The sequence below is a fragment of the Struthio camelus genome, chromosome 7 (assembly GCF_040807025.1).
Source record: "Struthio camelus isolate bStrCam1 chromosome 7, bStrCam1.hap1, whole genome shotgun sequence".
Classification (NCBI taxonomy): Eukaryota; Metazoa; Chordata; class Aves; order Struthioniformes; family Struthionidae; genus Struthio; species Struthio camelus.
Genome location: NC_090948.1, coordinates 24,863,724 through 24,886,162, shown reverse-complemented (window position 1 = coordinate 24,886,162; position 22,439 = coordinate 24,863,724). Strand labels below are relative to the sequence as shown.

At 40.3% G+C, this 22,439-nt stretch overlaps 1 protein-coding gene across 5 annotated transcripts in view; it reads right to left on the bottom strand.

Moving 5' to 3' along the window:
* The window catches only part of ZSWIM8 (zinc finger SWIM-type containing 8), a 63,406-nt gene that overhangs the window by 21,395 nt on the left and 19,572 nt on the right, over positions 1 to 22,439 (bottom strand). For all 5 annotated transcript variants that reach the window (XM_068950404.1, XM_009671236.2, XM_009671235.2 and 2 more), the window contains exons 2-9: positions 16,115 to 16,268; positions 14,819 to 14,913; positions 8,546 to 8,718; positions 6,699 to 6,806; positions 3,651 to 3,732; positions 2,395 to 2,515; positions 1,824 to 2,025; positions 741 to 916 (exon numbers count right to left, since the gene is read on the bottom strand). In XM_068950404.1, coding sequence (XP_068806505.1) covers positions 741 to 916; positions 1,824 to 2,025; positions 2,395 to 2,515; positions 3,651 to 3,732; positions 6,699 to 6,806; positions 8,546 to 8,718; positions 14,819 to 14,913; positions 16,115 to 16,268 — 1,111 coding nt within the window. The remainder of the gene's footprint in view (positions 1 to 740; positions 917 to 1,823; positions 2,026 to 2,394; positions 2,516 to 3,650; positions 3,733 to 6,698; positions 6,807 to 8,545; positions 8,719 to 14,818; positions 14,914 to 16,114; positions 16,269 to 22,439) is intronic.

Sequence of the window (22,439 nt, the reverse complement as noted above, 5' to 3'; positions counted from 1 at the left end):
ACAGTACAATTTGCACACTACACTTTGTAGACTAGATGGACAAAACAAATTATTACAATGTCAAGCACAGTGTCTTAATGTGAGCCCTCAGTACCTGAAATGCTATTCAACCTATGCTAAATAAAGTGGTCGTGATTTACCAAGGCACAATATGGTTTAGAAATCTGTAGAAGCCTCACAATTTTTCCGCAGGCGACTGAAAAATATATACCAGTGATACTACTTGCCAATACTCTGCAGAGAACAAGCTCTCTAAGAGCACAGAAAGTAAGAAATGGTTCATCTTGAAATTGGCAACAGTGAATAACTGGGCTAAACAAAAACCCACTAAATTGTTGAAGAGCTAAAGTTTTAAAAAGCATTAAAATTTATTGGTAGTCTGTATTACCATCCACAGAAAACGTTCTCCACTGGGACACTGAAATGCAGAATTACACTCATACGTTAGAGAGAGCTCTCAGAAAACAACTAATTATTCACACTACGTGATGTTGCTAAAAGTAAGCAACAATAGCAACTAAAATGGAAAGCAATTATAGTTCTCTTGAACCTTACATAGCACAAGGCTAGAAGGCCTAACAGTTGAACAGTTTGTTTAATGAGGTAATGATACAACCACGAGACATCTGCAGGAAGAAACTCTGAGCACACCTGCATATCACAGAAATAAATGAGAGATTGGAGTTCACTGTTTAAGGAGTCTCAATGCTCATTACAGATTATCCGATTCTGGTGCTCACCTCTGTGGACTAATAGTTGGGTCAAGGACAGCCAGCCTCCAAAGAACCACCATCTCATCACACATACTTGCACAGGCATGAGCAGCCACTTCTGACTGGCCGTTGCTGCGGCCCGTGTGCCCACTAGCACTGCTGTGGGACGCAGATGTTCGCACACTGTACCACCAGCCAGTTATCTGCAGGAGAAAGGATGTTCAGTAGAGCTGTGTTCTGAGTGCCATCCCATCCCCTGCTCTCACTTAACTTATAACCACAAGGCTACTGAATCTGTATACCACAGCTGTGTAAATATTTAACAGGTAGCTAGTACTATGTTTTCATTTCACTGCAGAATAACTGAGCAATAAAGCAGCAGTAGTTTGTGAGAACTAAGGGTCTCAAAATTTATTTCATTCCCAGAAGGCATGTGCTCACAGAAAAAAAAAAAAATCACAGCAGGTTTTCTTCCTAGAAGCCTTAACATTTGGAGAAAAAAGTGAACAGATGTGATAAGTGAAGCATTTCCTTTCCCCTGCTCAAAGCTGAGATATACAATAGGGTAATAAGGAAATTCGCACTGCATCTTATATTATGAAGAGAGAACAGTGTCCTGAACTATCAGAGGAAATCTTTTTCATAACGAGAATCAGAAATTTATCCAACAGATTATGACTCAAACCTACCAAAAGATATTTTCTATAAAAATAATCAGAGTCTGAGATTCTACCACTCAACATGTTTCTTTAGTCAATGTCAAAATGACAGCTCATAACTGGTGTACTTTATTTTGGAGAAATCACTATAATAAACCACCTCGACTGGGCAGAAATCAAATCAGATGTGCTGCAAAAAAATTCAGGCCCATATACTGATGTTAAAACAGTTAGGTATTTTTGGGATGTAGCATTGCTGGGGTATCACTGAATCAGCACAAGCGCAAACTATAGGATAATTTTGGTGTGGTAAGGCATTTGCCCATAATGCATTTCGACTGTTAAAATTAAATAAATAAATAAAAACTCAGCCATGAATTTAAAGGCACATGGGATCAGCCTGATTCACAGAAGTCATTCTTTTTTCCTCACAGCAGGAAGGTTCAATTACCTGCTCATAATTGAGACACTGATCAGTCAGAATCTCCAGCAAAGGGGCTGCATTGCTATCCCGTCTCTTAAACATCTCCCGCACGATGGAAAGCAGGTTCCAGATTCCCTCAGGCTCCCTTCCTCGCAGGGGACGCAGGAGACAGGCCCACTCAGCAGCAGCTGGTGGCTCCGTGGAGGAGAGATACATTGAATTCACATCACTGTGTATAAGACAGGTGCAGAGATGAGGAAAAATGAACTAAAACACAGTCACACAAAATCCCATGGGTATATGCTACATTCATAAGTACATCTGCGTGCTGAATGGGACATCCATGCATAACAGAAGAGAGGATGCATAGCTGAAGCCTGAGAATACCATGCAAGTAAGGTATTGTGCAAATACACAGTGTGCTCTACCAAAATAACATGGGACAACATATGCAAAAATACAGTCCGGAAGAGTGACTTCAAAACTACGCATCTTTCATTCCATGGCATCCCATAAGGGTACACACTGTCAAGGTTAAATGAATGAACTGACAGATTATGTGAATATTACATTTTCCCTTGAATGGGAAACGCTTTACCTGAAAACAACAGGAGAGGGTCCACAGAATTTATGAAGGGTTTTCTTTATGTTGTCACTCAGAGTAGACTCATCTAAGTACCAGGTGCTTTGATCTGATGCAGAGGGTCCAGCAGTGGGATCTTAACAAAACACACACAGTTTGGAAGTTTTGGAGAGATGTTCTCTGTGTGCCCAACCACAGAGATTACAGGGAGAATATAAACAATGTTACTCAGTTCATTTCATCAGTTGCAGAACTACTCACTATTTCAAAATGCTATCGTGACATTACCTTAACCAATGACAACACTAAACTGGGAGGTGAGGATGGCATGCTGAACAGCAGAGCTACAACCAAGGCCCTGGAGAAATTCAAAGATTGTGCCAACAGAAACTTCATGAAGTTCAGCAAGGAAAAATGCAAACTTCTGTACCGAGGGCAGAAAACCCCATGCATCAGTACAGGCTGAAAATCAAATGGCTGTGTAGCTGAAAGGGCTCAGAAATTATGGTGAATATCAAGTGGAACAGAAACCAATGGCACACTTTCATCACAAATAAATCAAGCTGCACACTGGGCTGTATTAGGAAAAGCATGGCGACCAGATGTAAGGAAGTTATTTTATCCCCCTCTACTTGACACTGGCAAGGTTGCACCTGGAATATAAAGTATCCAGTTTTGGGTCCCCTAGTTTGGGCCCAAAAATGATATTGAGAGACCAGAAAGGATTCAGCAGAGAGCTATCAAGACAGTTAGCACAGAGCGCACAACCTATGAAGAAAGGTTGAGAAAGTTGGGCTCATTTTGTCTAACAAGAAGAGGGTGAGGGGTGATCTAACAACAACCTACAGCTACTTGGAATCACAAACACAACAGAGCCAAAATCTTTTCTCTAGTAGAAGATGATAAAACAAAGGGCGGCAGCCATAGTGGACGATTCGTATTGGACATTAGGAAAAAAATTCTTCATCAAGAGAGTAATGCAGCATTACAATAGGTTAATACGAAGTTAAGCAGAAAAATTTTCAATAAGAAAGGGTGCAGTGCCCAAAGCTCCCTTCCTCTCTGCACACCCTGAGGAATCCACCACACTAGCAATTTTCTGTAGCTACTCCATATATACACATAAATACCTGTGCTTGTCCCCTTTCCTTGACCTCCACCTGCAATCCTAGATATACGGTGACCTATCAATTCAGAAACTCAAAGCAACAGAAAAACACCTGCTTCCTATCTTTGTCACAGTTTATTGAAATAAGATTCCATAAGGTTACCTGGGGCTCCGCACACTGTGTTGATGGCAGTGGACTGAGAAGATAACAGCTCATCCAGCAGGCGCTGAGCAGTTGGAAGAATCTGCAAATATGAAGGGAACATTCAATATACATAGTATTTCTTGTCCTGCTATATCCAGCCAAAGACCCACCTGGATTGTCATGACTGAAGGACTCCTAATATCCCAAGTATTAAATAATACATATTTGTGGGTACCTATGTATCTGTATGTATGACATGCACATATTTATATGCATATTTATTTGTGTGTGTGTGTGTGTGTGTGTGTACATATACATATACACATATATATATGTACATACACCCCGTCAGTTACTTCTAGAATTTCTTTTCCTCGTTCTTCACCCATAAGTTTAATAGTCATGTTTTCAGAAAGGACGGTAGAGGGTGCTAAAGATTATATAATAGCAGAACTAGCTGTTCCACTTTCTCCTCTCCATTCTCAAAGCAAACCTTTATGCAAAGCTTATTTCCTACATTCACACCCTAAGAAGTAAATAACACATCACAGGTTATTAGTTCCTTTCTCATTTCTTAAGGAGGAGGAGCTGCCAGCAGAGAGTGATACTGCAGCTGGGTTTCAGAGATATGAAAGTGAACTGCTGTCAAGGTCACCGTTTTCCTGCACTTATTCTGAACGCTTTTTGTTTCTTGTTCTTAAATCATTTCTCTACAAAACAAGATCATGGGAACAGAGGAGCAAACTATAAATTACATCTATAAATAAACCTGCAAGCAGACTTTAGTTCATTCACCGTGTTTTTAGCAGAGAGACAGTACGTATATTAACTCAGGCTCAACACTAAACTAATGCAATCATAGGTTCAGACATAAGCAAAGAAGGCTCACACCTGACTGCAAAACCCTGAGTAGACAGGATTGGTCTTTCTGGTCTTTTTGGAAGGAAAATGAACAGCAAAAAGCTCTTTTTTTCCTCACTTTCAAACTAAGTCTGAGCTGCAACCTTAGATCTATTTTGTCTTTAGCAGTCACGTTAACAATAGGCTAGGGACATAGTTAGGATTTAAATGATTAGCAACATAACACCTGATATCCCCCCACCCCTCTGTTCACGGCAGCTGCAGTTGAGGATCATACCGTAAAGCAATACTCAATACACCTTGAGACAGATATTTGCAAATAATATAGCCCCGTCTCATAAACAGACAGAGAAAAACAATACTTCAGAAGGACCTTTTGCATTTGAGTCACCTGAAGAAACAGGCGCAGCATTAAGCTATTCTTGCATCTTTTTCCACTACCACATATTTTAAACCACCAAGAAGCAGAAAAGTCACAGGATGAGGTAATGTCACACCTTAAGGCTGAAATATCAAGGACCTCCAAAGGCTCTCCCTTGGGCACTTTTGCCAAGACACACGTACCTAATTGGAACAGGAAAGCTGGGTTCCTGAAGGAGAAGAACTCAGTAAGAACTTCCAGCTGCTCAGCATCACTGACTTTTTCACAGAAATGGAAAACACTTTCCACAAGAATTTTGAAAAACATCTCTTATCTAGCTGCATTCCTGCGGACCACCATCCCTTCAGATTTGAAAGTAATTCAACGCTATTACTGCAATATAATGTAATTCACCAGCTGGAAATAAGGATAAAATGGAATCATGTGAGCAGCCTACTCTGTTTCTACATCAAGTAGTCAAAATATAGGGACCCAAGGTATCAAAATATCTCCATTCAGAAATCTCAGAGACGGTTGGAAGAGCTTGGGGCATGCCTTCCTTTTTTAAGAAAATTATATTACACAGGCTGAGATGCATCTGCCAATAAAATCCAAACTTTTCTGTTGGGCAGCATCCCATCAGATTATCTGACAAGATACATTTGTCCAGATGTTTCTGGGTGCACAGCTGGTACAAATAACTGAAGGAGAAACGAACCCTCCAAAAAAGAGCTGACACAGACTATGTGAAGCAGCATATCTGGCAAACAACTCGCATGCTATTCAGGAAACAACTACCACCACTACTAGCCTTTCAAAGCTCTCCTTTATGAAGCATCAAACTATGTGGCATGAAGCTCTGAGTCCCTAAGGAGGAAAGAAAAACTTTTCCTTTTTATGTCCTGCAGAAATATGCACACACTTCTGGTACTTAACTCTCAGCAACAAAAAAGCCATGTTTTTATATCATTTTCATACTATATGACTCTGTTACTTCCTCTCCTAAGCAGATTAATACTTCTGGAGATCATTTAGATGATGTTTTAGAGACAGAATATCTTAGTGCCCCAAGCATACAATCACAATAAAAATTTTAGGCACATGCTGACAGTATTCTAACTTCTACTTAAGACATCGTGCACATGGTACTGAAATGTGCCAGGCATTCAGGCGGGGCAGTGTTTCTCTGCCTCATTTGGTTGAATCAGAATAAAAAGTTGCCAAGCCCTTGAATTTTTAAAGCAAACGTTTCACAGTCACTTTGATATGCTTGTATAACTGATGCATGCATTCTGAGCAGATGATAGAAACGATCTTGAAAAACAAAGATATCTGAGGAATAAGAGAGAGAGAGATTTTACCTTCGACTAACAAAATTTTTCCTCTATTGTTTTTCATAACCCAAATGATTCTTGGGAATCATCAAGAAGTCAAAAGGGTTAGGTGCATTAGGGACTGCCCACCTAGGGCATGTACAACACAGCCCCTGGGAAGTCTTCTCAACAAAACTCACAAAAAAGGAACAACATAATTTGTTCTGACCTAAGCTTTTCACCACCACGCATTTATTTTCCGTTTGATCTTCATATCCATGAGCTAAGGACATATTTATGCTAATATTAATAGCCAGCACTGTTCGCTCTCCTTTTAAGACATTTCTCATCTTTTACTTGGCAATAGGCAATTGTCAAATAATAGAATGGCAAACTTGAAAAAGACAAGAACTGAAAGCCTCCCCAGTAAACTCATAATCAAATAACATAACTGCTTTTCTAGCAACAAATTCACCCAGAATAAAGATACCAGAATTTAACAAGTCAGTCCTATTGATTGTCCCCATTTACCTGTTGTGGAAGTTCACTGATTAGGTATTGAGCAAATTTTTGCAACTGGTCTCTTTGTAGCCGAGACAAAGATTCAGAAACAGGTGCTCGTAAGCATACCGCAGATGCCTGAGGAAAGAAAAGGAGATATAAAGCTGCCATTAACAGGTCAGACATAAGCTGTGCCCACTGGACGATTCAAGCATCATAAACAACGGCTATTGCAAAGCACGTTATTCTTAGTCTCGATGGACACAATTTCTTTCTGTAATTACGTACAGCAGAGTGTTGCAGATAAGATGGAAATAAGCTGTCTAGGTTTTATAAAGACTGTTTTAAAGAGTTTCTTGTCAAGGAAACTGCTTTAACAGCTGCGCTTAAGATCTGTTGTTGCTAGCAATCGCACAAATACTGGCAGGGATTTCACAAACAAACCTCTAAAATAGGACATTATTTTTTAAGCTTCTGGCAAACCAAGCAGCTCGATGGGGGGCCTGTTTCACAGAATCATAACCACCTCATTTATCCCATTAGACGTTTTCTCTTCAATCTTAAAATTAATCTCGTTTCATATCTCAAAACAACAGGTCACAGATGATAAAGACGACTTTCCTCACCTTTTTCACTGCACAGAATAAAAATAGTCCAAAAAGCACCCACCTAAAATTTAACTTGGAAACAGGCAAGAGCACTTTGATGATAAAGATGCTTCTGATATTCATTTGCCTACATACAGCAACATCCTTCAGAATGTAACTTGCTGGTGGCCGCAATCAATATACACAAACATGAAAATCCATTCGCTATCATCTTGCAGGTGGGAGAAAGGATTTGGGGGGGGGGGTGTTATCTTACACAGGTTCCAAACTTTCTGGGTACTAATATTATTAATTCAAGTTTGTTTCCTAGTCTCACTCTCCATAACCATTTCAGAGCGCAACCTAAGTCTTTGCCAACTCTACTGCCGTGACTAAGGACAGAGCATACCGATATTCTGATGACTTCACACAACTATCAATTTAAGCCCACTAAAGCTGTCTATTGTGAAATGCCACTGACAAACTATTAGCAAGTTTCAGCAGGTTGTTAGCACTCATTGAGGAATCTGGAGTTGTTCATAACCATGTTAGCTATGAAATGTTCTGTGACATCAGAAAATCTTGTGTTCCTTTCAATCTTCCAAGCTTAATCCTTCCTTAAGACATATTTCTTATAGCTTTCCAAGGACTAAGGAGATAAATCTGCACACAAGATTGAATGCTAAACTTGCTTAACGCATGTGGATTCTACCTGTTTTCACCTGGAGTTCCTTGGGATAAGGAATACATTTTCGATGTATACAAGGCAACACAGAACGCTAGCAGCCAAATAAAAACATAAACATAACTGCCTGCTTGAAATCCACAAGTCAAAATGACAAATGAATGGGTGAACCTAAAGGCCAACGATCAAAATGACTTTCCCTCTGCACTCTGAATGATCAAACAGCCTAAAGAAAGAGCTTTTAAATCCCATATTTACAAAGACTTTTAATAAAAGACTAACTATTGGTGACCCTTCACTCCTTGCAGGACCGAAAAAAGAATGACTACTCTAGTATTTAAACAAGAAACAGAAAGGGGCCAAAAAGGATTGTTTATCTACTCTTAACAATTCACACGTTATCAAAGGACATTCTGCAGCTTAGAGCCTCAGTTAATTCAGACTGCAGACTGCAACTAGGAGCACACACTTACACAGGCTGTAACCAACGAGGAATGCCAAAAACAACTTCCCTAAGGAGAGCACATGATGCATAAAGCTGTAACGACAGACTGACTTGGAGGGGAAGATGCCTAGGGAGGAGCAAAGCTGTATTTAAAGCCTACATTGTGTATCCGGAAGAGACAGAGAGCCACGACGTGCGCACACCACTTGGCCCCAGCTCCACAGGTGCAGCTGCATGACGTGATCCTGCATCGGTCAAACATCACTGCCACGTTGTACGCACCTTTGGGTGGCACCATCTGGGGTGGTACCACAGTGGCACTCAGATGGAAGCCTGTTAAAATTCAAAAGTTCAAAGTTACTGCTCTGGTGCTTGGGAAAGGACACATTAGCACGGAAATTCATGTACGTGCAATTTAAACAGCAAAACAATAATATTTGTCGCAAGCTGGCAACAACATCCACACGGGAATGGCCACCAGTTTAGAGTCTCCAGTACCTGTCTCTTCCCAATCAGCTATGACAGCACGTTAGCAGAGAGGCAGAACACGTTGTAAGAAGTTCAAAAAGACAAGCTTCTAATATATTGATTTGTATTTAACAAGGTAAAGCAGGAATGGATCAAGTCACCACTGAAAGGTGTGGCTTTTGGATGGTGAGGTCACAGCTAGGCTATACCTACTGTGCGCATGACTTGTATGTTAATTAACTGGCAACCGTACAGACGAACAGGCTAGGTGATTACTTCAGAATTATTTTCAACTCAATCAATTTTCACAATATTGCAGTGAACTAAAGGAGGCAGCTCTAATACTTCTTATCATCCCCTTGTAGCTTCAGAAGCCATCACTTCAGTAAAATTATTCCCTGTAAATTATGTACCTCCTTGCAATTTTGGAAAAAAAAAATCTGTTATAAACCAGGTACTCAGAAGACAAAAACAAACCAAAAAAACCTCTTGCTCAAACTAAAATCAATGGGAAAGGGAAATTTCACCAGCAACTCTTAGAAGAATCCAGCCCCATTCCTCTGTGCTCAAACAAATGAATTATGAATTTCATCTCAGGCAGGATGACAAAGAACTTTAACGAGACGTGGCTTCATGTAAACTCATGTACAATACATTCCAGCTGTACTCATAACGCAGCTTCAACTACAAATAATGGTTATCCAGAGGTATAACCAAAGGAGCAGGAAAAGGTCATCGAGAGCACAAATTTTCCTCTTGTCTTGAAGGCCCCTATCACCAGTTAATTTTCTTCAGTAGCAATGAATATCCGTCTCAACACCTTTTCGCTAGACTCAATTTCAGCTTTAATGCAACACAAAAAGCACAAAGGGCCTCAAAGCTACAATCAGAATTCAGTCCAACGATCTACCTTAGGTAAAAAGATATGGCCTGGGATAGATGTTTGAAACAGTTTCTCCATCATCAGCACGGGCAAGTAGGTTATAAATCCAGGCTACCAAGTTTTATTATGATATTGTGAGATTATAACAACTCTGGTGTTCAGCAGCACACATGACCTATTAAACACCGTTTAAAACAATGTGCAGTACTTCTTCCTCAAAATATAATCCCTATGCCAATACAAACTTGCTGTTACCTTGTTTAACCTTTTTATTTTTCCTGTGCACCAGGATTCAAATCCTCTTCCTGATGAGGGTGATTATTTTGATTACTACACATAACGCCACCCAAATTCTTCAGCCATTTTAGCAATTGGAACAGAATCAAAACAAAAGGCAGCATTCACCACAAAATTACTGCACTGCTTATTACTAGCTACAGTTCTAATTTATGCTCCACGCTTGGATAATACAACCCAAACAGTTCAGCTAGTCTTTCTGTTACACTAGAAGCATCTCAGATTAATGCCAAGATGCCCTAATTTTCACAAAAGGAAATCAAGCATTTCACAAACTGTAACTGCACCAATTCTACTCCACTGAGAAAAAGAAGTATTCTGAAGGTGTTAGAGAAGAATGGGTCACACTTATGCCTTCTTATCAAGATCCTGCCATTAATTTTTTTATTTGCACATGAAGACAATTAATTGATTAAATGTAAAGAGGAAGAAATGGTTTTAAAAAGAGAAGAAAATGAATATTTAAGGGCTTCCATACAGCACATCACAAGCTTGAACTCACACTGTAGCGATGAACATCTCTGCTTGCGACACTGCTAATTCAAGCAGCCCTGCCCGATTCTCTTGCACCACCAGTCTTGCTGTACTGAACTGTTTGTGGGATGGCACAGGAAACCATATATGGGAAAATATCTGGATTAAATTAATGACTGCTTTTATCAGGATAAGTATCACAATCCACTTCACTGTACAGCTTACAAACAGCTGAACCTGCATAAATTGAAAAGTTCACAATAATGTGGACTGTTCTAGACTGCTTAGCCCAAAACCACTGCTTACAGAAATGGTCATCAAATTGTACTCATTTACAGTGCAACTGCAACTATTACCTGCTCTGGGAGATCACAGCTCTTGCCCTCTTGCTTAAACGTGAATGTAAGAATCACGTCATACCTAATTGACCTGGCTACCTTAGGGAAACCGCAGGAACAAAGAACGGGCTTCCTTCCCATCCACTCCCTGCTCCCACTAGTTGCCAACAGCAACCTACTCCCGTGCACAACAGGACTTCACAAAAACTAACTGCCCCTACGTACCAGCCAGCATTCATTCTGCACCTGCATGCAGCCTACCAGAAAAAGAAGATCTGTAGCCTATTCTCAGCAAGCTCCACTCCCAGGAGACCTCAAGCACAGGCCACAGGCCAGAGGAACTGCTCTGCCAGGATTCGCATTCCCCTCATCACCCTTTTTTTTGGAATGCATTGCATGCACAGAGCAAGTGCTTCTGCAAAAGCACTTAGGCTTACTGCTACACAGAAAGTGCATCTTACGCTTCTTTCGAGTACTAGATTTACTACTCTCACACAGAACAAATAGGCCAGGCAGGCAGTACCAGCTCTTCAGAGGACCTCCTGTCAGGCCTCGCACGCACTGTACAAGATGGTCATAATTCACAGAGAGCGCCTGGAGTTATCTATTGCACCCATGAAGCAGGCTTTATCACCTGGGGAAGAAGGGGTAGCAGCATGCTCTATTTTATTATTCTCAGTTAAGACACATGGTTTGATCAAGCAGAAATGCTGGAAATCACAGAATCACAGAATCGTTTAGGTTGGAAGGGACCAAATAATCAACTGCATCCCAAATCAGGTCCCACAAAATAAGAGCTAGCTTGTTTTTCAGCCCATGACCTATCCTTCTCACTGCCCCCCCTCCCAAAAATTAATAGTTACAGTCTTGACAGAAAGCTAGTTAGGAAGGTGCAAAAGTACATAAACATAAAGATCACATGCCAGTTTTCTAACAGAATGCTTACAAATAGACAAATAAAAAGCCTCTTCATCACCTTTCAGGAAAAGCATCTAAAAGTTAGGCAAGCATCCTGCTGTTGAACTCCAGTTTCTAGGATTTTAGGGTTGCTACGCTGCTGTCTTCTACATTTAGTATTTATATTTTATCATGAAATTCATTTATTGAGATATTTCAGGTCTGTTTATTCACTTTGCTGAGATTCTATTAGTCTTCATGATTTCAGGTGGAAAAGCATAAATTTAAAAGATTGCAATCCGCTCAGTAAGCAACTAGAATGAAAACATGTAAGTGACCTAGAAGTTAACACTGCCTCTATTATAAATACTTCCTGCAATACATTTGCAATACAAGATTTCTTCAGATACTAGATAGTGCTGCTGTACCTAAAACAGTGATAACAAACATGCCTCTGCATACAATTTAAAAACTTTTTCTCTGGCTTTCCAAGAACTAACAGAAATGAGGAAAGAAGAGCTGAACAAAGGCTCTTCGACAGGAAGTAAAGCAAGGCAATTCTGGAGTTTTTTTTTTTTTTTTCTTTTTAAGCAAGATGGGAGAAAGTTTAAAAAGCAGGAAAGTTAGAGACGCTATTCAGGAAGATGCAAGAGTTAGAATCAAGAGCTACATTGGGTTTGTTGCTGCCTTCCTCATTTGCCAAAAAGAAAAATTAGAATAAGATAGACAAAAGTCTGAAATCAGCAATTGCAACACACCTATTTGAAAACAACGCCTTCAACGCTAGGAGGCAGGTGGATGACCGCTACAAGGGGAACGTGCAGGAAAAGTTTATAAAAGCCAATCCTTTGTGTATGTACAGTGGAACACAAAAGTGGGTCTGTGGAATGTGGTAAAGAGGTGTTGCTGTCCAGAAACTATGGATATGGATGCAGATGTGGACAAGATTACTAAGATTACTCATTTATCTTTTTAAAAGATCTTATACAGCCCTGAAAAGAGAAATGGGGCAAAAGAGCACAAAGCATATTTCAAGCTTTGTCCTACTGACCATAATACAACAACACACTCCTCCTCCCCCTCTCCCCCCCAAGCACACCCCCTCTCAAAGGCTTTTTCTTTTCCTGCATTATTTCTTTTCCCATTTGTCAGTGTACGAAACTCAAAATTGCAACCATGCACTTCAAATTTACTTAGAGGAGACTATTAAAATTATATCCGCCCCATATGTACTAATCAGTCTCTCAGTTGCTATTTGGGGCGGGGGGGGGGAGGGAGGAGGGAGAGAGAGAGAGCGAGGAAGAGAGAGGAAGAGCGCGCAAGCGCAAGGAAGAGCATGGGTGTGAGGAAGAGATGGAGATCAATCCCTACATTAGGCCCCTCTACCAAGAGGGAAGCAAAGTTACTGTTTAAACAAAGTTACTTCCTTCCCTTTCACACAGACATTCTTTTGTCAAAAAGTCCAGTTGCTGTGCGGACTGGAGAAGTTCTCTCCCGGTGTCATTCACCACCTCCTCTTTTTTCCTTCTCCCCCAAGCATGGGTTTTGCACTAAATTGCTAGCCTTCTTTCATTTCTACACCTCCTCCTTGCTGTTTTAATTTATTACTGGAACAAGTTTTGACCACACTGTTGTATGTTAAATACTTTGTTCTTTTCTATTGTTAGCGTCCTAGGAATTATTGAATTTCAGCCAGTTTCCTTTTAACTCATTTTGTCTCCCTTAAAAGTTCGCCTTCCTGAAGTTCAGCAGATGCCTTAGAGGCTTCTCTCAGCATTTCAGTCCTGACATCAGGGACTTATATATGCACTCAGATTGCAGTTTAATCCTATTTAGCTCAATTTTGCTGATGATCCAAAATCACCATCTGGTCTCACGGACACCTCAATATACTTTATGTATGAGAAAGTACTTCACCTCTGTTCTCAAGTATTCCTGCTAGTGTTACTACCGTAGGCAATGGAGTAGATAAAATCCTTCCAGATTCTGTTCAGAGCGAGTTCAATCTCTTGCAATTTGCATGTCTCAATGACCATTTCCTCCTCCTTTCCTTCTTCCCCAGTCTTCACAGCATGAGTCCCTTTCATTCCCTTGTTAAGGGTCCTTTACCTGAATTCATTTGTTCCACTGTTCCTCGAGAGTTAGGTGTTACTGGCACTGGCAACTGAACAGGCCCACAGAAGTTCCCTTCCCTCATCATAGGTAAATATAGGAACTTCTCTCCTCAACAGTGTTCAACATTTTACGTTACCATTATTCTTATACAGCTGGGCTCAGTTCCCACATGTTAACTACTGTCCTAATTCTGAAGCTTACACTTTGCGCAATGTTCCCTCAATCTTGCTTGTCATGCAGAAAAAACAACACATCTGCATCACCTTGACATGGTCCACCTGACATACGAGCCTTCACCTAATTCCTTCCTGTCTAACATCTGTCACTGCAGCAGCCAACTCAGTATTTTTCCTTACCTTGAAGAGTTTCATGAAAAATCCAGAGTCCGGTTTCTTGTTTAAGATAAGTTTAGTTTCCCTTACAGTAAAAAGAACAAGATGTGTAAAGAGGAGGAGGGATAAAACACACAGTCTAGCAACAGGGATTTCCTTCTGCTCTTATACAGTTACTTTTGTAGTAACTATACTATAAATATAACCCTGTACTATAAGAATAACTAAGCTTTGCAAACTTCACCTCTGCTTTGTATAACTTATACTTTATGCAAAGCATTAATTTGATCAGATCACTAGGAAGCCGAGTTCTGTTCATCACTGAAGAATTTAAATCTCATGGAGACACAAGCATTCTATAGAGTTTTCTCCAAAAGGCTCAGATCAGATTAAGCATCTAATTTGCAAAACATCTCTCGCTTTTTACTCAGTTTTACAGCTGAGCTGATGGAGGCTGAAGAAACCACAGCATTTTGCTCAAGAAATTACAAAGGACACACATAGCAGGAAGTTTAGTCTAGGATGTCAGAAAAGCTAGTTTTGAGACACGATCACACCAATGCTGTCCTGTTGCAGATATGGTTTGGGGAGTCTGAAATACCTAAAGACATGGAGCTGCAGTCTCTTACCTATCTGGAGAGGGTCTTTCACAGCCCTCACCCGGAACAGCTGCTCCCCTCGCTGGAACTCATCTGCACTGCCATTTGCCAAACATGAGTACAATCTAGAAGAAATAGACATAACATATCAAAATCAATCTAGTTCCAAGAAACTGCACATTATTATCCTCTTGCATTCTTTGTTGACCTGACTTTTGAGAAATCCTTATCATCTTCACCTTTAAGATGAAGACCACCTCTTCTTTGCCATTTCTCCATAACACTTCAGATCACAAATGTAATTAGTCTATCTCTAATTGTGTATATAGCCACTGGCATTTCTAGGAATTTTAACCTAATGCTCTGGAATATAAATTCATTCATGGCCTAAAATTTAACTTTTATATAAAGACTAAAATTACTTCAAAGTCCAGTGTCAGCATGCCACAGTTAAGAACTCCTTTGCACTTCTAAATTAATTACTACATGCTCACATGAGATTTTCTACTTCTTTCCCCCCCAAATAATTGCTATAGCATATACAACCAACTGGTTTGTTCTATACCTTCACAGCTGCTCTTTCTAACTATTTCAGCATCTACTGGCATCACCTCCCCAATCTGGTATCAGAATGTTAGAAGACTGCATCTAACAATTGTCAGGATGATTCTTCCTAAAACAATATAAAATTACTACTTTCCTACAACGTTCCGGATGCACAGTTACTTTGGAGGCATCCTGTAATAGAAAAGCTTCAGGCAAATACTTTGGTAAAAGATCTAGAAGAACAAAATGTTTTGACTGTGTAGTCACCTGATTTATTTAGAATAATAAGAAATATGGTCAACACTCTGCCTGCATCCATTCTGACCACTATGTACTAGGCCTATTTCGAGCCTCATACTGGCACAGATAAAAAGCTTGCATAGCATACTGAGATAGCCCTCCCCAAGAATTTCTGAGCTCAGATTAAGTTCTGACTCATGCAACAAACAGATTTGAACTGGAAAGAATATCGTGCAAGACTCACCTAAGGGCAAACCTATAAAAAACAAGTTACTGCCAGGCAAACTAAGGCGTGCATTTATACTGTATCATTTACACACAGAACCTGCACGTGCTCTTGCTGGGACATATGTAAGGCAGCTTACCTCCCAGTAAAAATCCACATCATGGCATATCCCACAGTAATCCATCTGCACATTACAACATGAACACACAAATACCAGGAGCAGCAACTATGCGGGACATCAAATGGACAATAATTCTTTTCTAGTGAGCAGAATTTTTCTGAAAGCATCAGTGAAGCACAATAGCACACATTACCTAATGTCTTCCTCATTTTCTGGGAAACTCCAGAAGGCGATCCGAAGCTGCAGTTGCTCAGGCACTGGCGGATAAACTTTCTCCACCACCTCGAATGGAATGTGAAATGCAACCTGCTTTGCAGACAGTTCCACCAGTGGGATCACCAGCCCATCTAGCAAGACAAGAAACAAAATGCAATTAGCCACTAGGGGAATTAAACTCATGAGAGGTTAGAGAGATCAGAGAAGGGAGCTTTTTCACTTTCTTTCTTCTCTCAACAAGTTTAAGGGTCAATTTTGATACACAGTGAATGGCATGACAGAATTTTTCTGAAGAGTCACCTGCCAACTTCCTGCTTGTTTTCAGCCCCACAGCACAGGGGCTGCACATTCCTAAAAACCTAGTCATTTATCAGGACAACTGCACTAGCCTAGTAGACACCAGTGCTCAAACTTTGTCTTCTGACAAAACTAAAGCCATTTAATAAGACTTAAGGTAATCAAATATTTTTGACATAATCTCTGTTACAACATGGCAGGCAACATGTTGTGAATTCCAGGTGGTTATGCAGTGAAGCACTGTAACAATGTATAGGCACAAGAGAGCAATGGAAAGGGTATCTAGGAACCGTAGTATTGGCTTTTTTTGTAACTTTCAGTATTCTGCAATTTACAAGATTTTCATTTAAAATAGTGTTTGCTGTTTAATTCTCCTCACAGCCACCTTTCATATGACATCGATATCGCAAGTTCTTTACAGAAGCAATTGGGAATTCACATGTTCATACAATGCTGACTGCACTGAGCCTCTGAGGACCTCAGAGTGCACTATGAGCTTTACACAAATAAATTTAACCACCAACTTTCCACTAAACTAACTCCACTTTTTATGTGTTTTTAAGTATAGATCAAGATTTCTTGTCATCAGGCTACGGGAACTTTATGTTTCTGCCAAGGAGGAGAATAGACTCTGCTCTGAGCTAGATTACACTCTAAAACCAAATGCCAGACTTGTCTTATCTGCAAGCACCGCACTGCTTCATTGAGATCACTTCCTGACCCATTAGTATAGCAGCCTTGGCTCCCCCTGCCTTCCAAGCCCTGCTGCCAAGAGCTTAATTAATTCAGTTTCAGATATTCAATGTTATGTCTCTTCACCTCCCTAACCAGCTTCTACAACACCACTGGAAGCCAGAATGTAAACCAATCTGGCCCTCAGCTTCCCCCCCCACCAGCCTCCAGGCAACATATCAAAGGAAAACTTAAGCCCTGATGTCACTAAGCGCTTTCTCACCCTCTGCCTAGAGACGCCCTCCAGTCCCAACAGCTGGGAACCAGATAGGAAGGGAGAGGGCTTTGAAAATGCGTGCACGCAGCAAAGCAGCCAAGATCTCCTCCAGTACTGAACCAATCTGTCAAATGGAAGGATTACATAAATATGGAAAGAACATAAAGAGTTTTCAAATGGCCACATTTTTGATTACAGTGAAATCAGGTGCACTAGGCAAAATTCCCTGCTAATAGAGAGGCAATTAACGGAGTCAGTCCTTTACTGTCACAGGATTATTTCTCCATCACCAGTGAATTTTAATCTACGTCAAAGATGGAGCATCTACTTTACAGTGCTACAACCCCATCCATAAATGGGAGAGCAGCAGCAGACTCTACAATGAACAACGATGGAAAAAAGACTATCTGTTTCTTTATGGCTAACTCATAAACAAGATCTTGGGGGAAAAGTCATTCCCATTCTCACCCTTGACTACTGGCACAGGTGTAAAACTTTGGTCAAGTCACTAAGAAATCCTATTTTTATAAGTGCAACACATTCAATTTAAATTATCACGGTTGTTACCACAGTAGCAGTAAATACCATAGGAGGTGCAAACTGAGACACATTGATACTTAAAATTGCACTGAACAATGAAATGGAAAATACTTTTTGTACTTTTAATGGCACTTTTTGTACAGAGGCACTTTATGCATTTTATCCACGTCTTTCATTACACAATACTAGGAAAGAAATAACACCTTTGCATTTACGAAGGCACAAAAATCTAAAAAAACTTCCAGTATTAGGTAAAATGCCTGCACATTCTTCAAAGGGCTGGACTGCATGGGGATAGTATCCCAGAAAAATGACGCTATATAAAAAACAAGGATTGGGTGCTCGGCCGGCATGAAGGCAGATGGGGCTGGCAGAAAAGCACCAAGAGCAAAAGCATTCTGATCATTATTCTGTCAGTATGCCTTACCCCTAAAAATATTTTCCTTTACAGTTGCAATGCACTAGGAGGCACCTGCAATCAGCTACCAGGTGACAAGAGGAGCAGTAGTATGACTGCAATCACCCTCCAATCTCGATTACACAACGTGGCTGTTCTCTTTCAAGCTAAACTAAACTAACTCAAGAGAAATACTCTAACAAGCATCACTGACATTACCTCTCCTAAACGCATCTATTTTCCAAGTGGGAAAGAGACAGCACTGCTACACATAAGAAACCTGCACACTTTCAGATGAGTCAAGGAGTAGCTTCGTAGCCCCTGATCAAGTTCCAGGATGCTCTAACTTCTTGTGCCAATAACAGGGCAGCAGTACTCAACCTCAGCTGGAAACCCCGCAGTAACTTGCTGCCATTGCAGGCTACCTGCCCGTTCCCTGCCCACAGAGTACCGCACCCCAAAAAAAGGGAGGTCTGAAGTGGATAACCATCATCAGAACAATTTCTCTAGTGCATAGTGTACTCCCCACCATCACCTGTTCCCAAGTGCTTTTCAGACCCCAGCAGGGAGTAAGCTCGGTAAATGGCCCTGGCTGTGCCAGGATGCTGCTCCCAGCTGCCCCTTTTCCCCAGAGACCCATGCCTCCCTCTCACAGTCAGATGATATATTAGCATGGCTCCTTGGGATGAAATAATTTCTCAGGATCTCCTTGAGCCAGGGACCCTTAGCTTTTCTACATAAACTACCAAGATTTCACACCATGAGAAGAAATGGCAGTTTTATTGGGGAGGACAAGTCACATCAGTGATGTTTTGTCTGCTCAGAGCCATACAGCTATATGGCTGTAAAACTCCTTGCCGTGGCAGTCTTAAATTAATGACAGATGACAATGACCCTGGGACAAAGAGATCCACCAAAAGTATTCAGAGGCCAGCCCTATTTGCTGAGTCTCTTGGACCTGCTCCTTCAGAAAAGCACTGAAGCTGGCTAGTACAAGACATCCCCTCACATGGTAGCATGTTACTTTGAGAGCTTTCCTCATCTTTGCTTGTAGGAAGTTAAAAAGACAAGGAAGAAAAGGAGTCAGATCGTCGGATGAAAACCAGCACCTTAGAGCTGTGCATGAAAAACAGAATACCAGGGCATATTGGAATAAACTATAATGCTGCAGTGTAACAATGTACAAACACTGTAGAGAAAGGATAGGGAAGAAATCTTTTAGCACTGCAAGACAGGTAAATTAGGACAAAAATCATGAGACCAAAACAGATTAGACAATCTGGATAAAACCAGAAACCAAACACACTTAAGCGTTAATCTTTCAGAAACCTAATCAGGAAAAAGAAACTCAAACACTAGCATGGAAATCAACAGTAATAAAACAACTAGAAAAAGCCCCTTTTCTTCTCAGGATGGCCTTATGTATAACTTAAAATAAATAAATAAATAAATAAATAAATAATACTATGCTTTGTGAGGTGAAGGCTGCTATTCACAGGAGAGTCAATGGAACAGAAAACATGAGCCCTCCTCGCTTGATTTTAACACAGCGCACAAAGGTAACAGGCTGATTTCACACTGAACCCATCAACTGCTTCATCAACTACAGTGCCAGTGGTAACGTTTGGGAGACAGGCAGTAACAGTAGCCTCTCCTTAAGCCTTATTCGGACATTCACAGCAGATAGCTAAGACGTTTTCAGAATAAGCTGAAAGCAGTAAAACCTGATGGGGAAAAATAATATAAAAAGTAATAATCTTATAAATAAGATCACAAATCTCTTAAAATGCTGAACTTTCAGCAAGGAAAAAAGAGCCATGGAAAATAAATGGTAGAAGACAACTGAAAAGTAGAAAATAACTTTTCAACGATACTTCGTGGGTGGATGGATTCACACTAGCTAGCTTGGCACACAGTGCAAATACTAAAATTAAGAAGTTAAACTTCCCTAGGTTTCAAGGTAGTAGTCCCCTATGTAGTCAAAGGGAGAGCCAGACACCAGGAGGCGATTCTAGGAGGCAGCTGAGGTTCTTTTCTAGTGGGGCTTCCTTAAAGTCAGCTAACTTGGGCAGCCTGAGTTTCGTGCCTAATACTACATTGTGAATACTCTCTTTTGACTCCTAAACAGAAAGAGATCCATTCCAAATGTGCAGATATTAGCCACAGTTGATGGACTCATACCTGGTTGTATCAAAAGGTATTATCAAATAAAACAGACAAAAGCGAGGGCTCAAGTACTACACATACATATTTTCAGCAAATACAAAAATCAAAAGTCTGCTAACAAAGAAAAGGGGGAAAAGCATCACAGCTTCTACTCAGAATGCAACAAAGATAAGGACAGCAAGGGAGACTGCAATCCTAATATTAAAAAAAAAAAAAAAATCAGTAATGAAACCAAAAGATGTGATAACAAATTGTCAAATCTGCAAGATAGATGCAGATGTACCTGCCAAAGAACATAATTTTAAATTGTGGAGCAAAACTAGCAAGAGTCACTGCTTCCTCTTGGGAAGTAGACAAGATAATCCAAGCAGCACGAAGGAAATGTTTCAAGTCTTGAAAGAACAAAGTCTGAGAAAAAGCGTAAGCAACCTCGAGCAATTGTGACTGACAGGTTAAATGACTAGCAAAAAAACAAAAAAAAAACAGAGTTGGAAGGGAATTTCTGAGACCACCTAATCTATCCATCGCACACCCAAGAGGCAGGATCAAGTATACCTAAACCATTCCAGGTAAATCATATCTCATCTATTTACCGCCAGGTGGAACATACAGCTCAAATAACGGCTATCTTACCCTTTTTGCTACTGTTTCATGTGAATTACAGGTTTGTTTCTTAAGGCACTTTTATAATAGCTAAAGCTTCAGCATAGAAAACTATTCTTCCAGGGAAAACACACACACACAAACCTCTGCTGATATAAGCTATGCACACAGACATGTATTTTCACCAGTGAAAGCAACTTCTGTGACAGCAGAGCTTAATGACGTACGTATGCAAGTACAGCTATACCACTTAACCTTTCCTAATACAGAGGAGGCCGTAACATGTTGAGGCCAACAATTATTCACAAAAACGGATCATGCTCAAACTAAGCTGTTATTTCTTCAGTACAATAACAGAGCTTACATATTAGACAGCTATACAGAGAAGAAACTGCTTGAATAATCAGCAAAAAAAGGAGGCCATGAGAACACAAAATAGTTATTAAATGGAACTGAAACAAACCCAACTAGGCCAAGCACAGAGTGCACTTGTTATCTAATTACATTATTTCCACTGGGTTACTTTCGGTTGACACATATTCCTAAAAATAAACTATACAAACAAGTGAATAAATACAAATGCAAGCAAACAAATCGCACAGTGTGAGATAAGACACAGTGCAAAGGCAGGACTCTCTGCTTTTGTTATATATACCCTAAGGGAAATGGAATTGGCATTTTTTAGCAGAACGAGCAATCCATGTCACAAGACATCTTAAATTGTACTAACTTTTGAGAGATTTGAGAGATTTTGAGATTTTTTGAGATTTTGAGAGACATAGCCTTTATAGCTGTCCTTAGTCCCCATCTTGCATTTCTCCCCACCTCTGCCACTGGCCTCAGTCCAAAACATAACAGAGTGGAGCAAAGTAATACAACTACACACAGAACAAGGACACGTGGAAAATGGAGTGTGGCACTTTTGGTAACAACAGCCAAAACGAGAAGTAAGAACAGAAAAGCTAACAGGAAACAAGCAGAACGCAGTGCTGACCAGTGAAAGGGGAGGGCAGAGGACTAAGACGGGGTGGGGGGGGATAAAACCTGTTTTGCAAATCTTAAAAATGCTAAATATTACTTTTCTTTTTACGGGATTTGTCATGCAGAAAAAATAAATCTGTCACTGTAGGATGCAATTTAAGTATCTCCACTCAATTTATTTTCATTAAATGCCTATCAGTGACATGTATCAGTGACAAAGGTCTATCAGTGACAAACAAATGACATTGTCTCTTTCATATCCCTTGAAATCAAAGAGTGCTAAGAACTGCTGTATACTGGCCAGAAGAGCAAGCCTTACATTTAACAATAACATACTCAAATTAAACCTCTTCGAAATTGGTCAGCCTG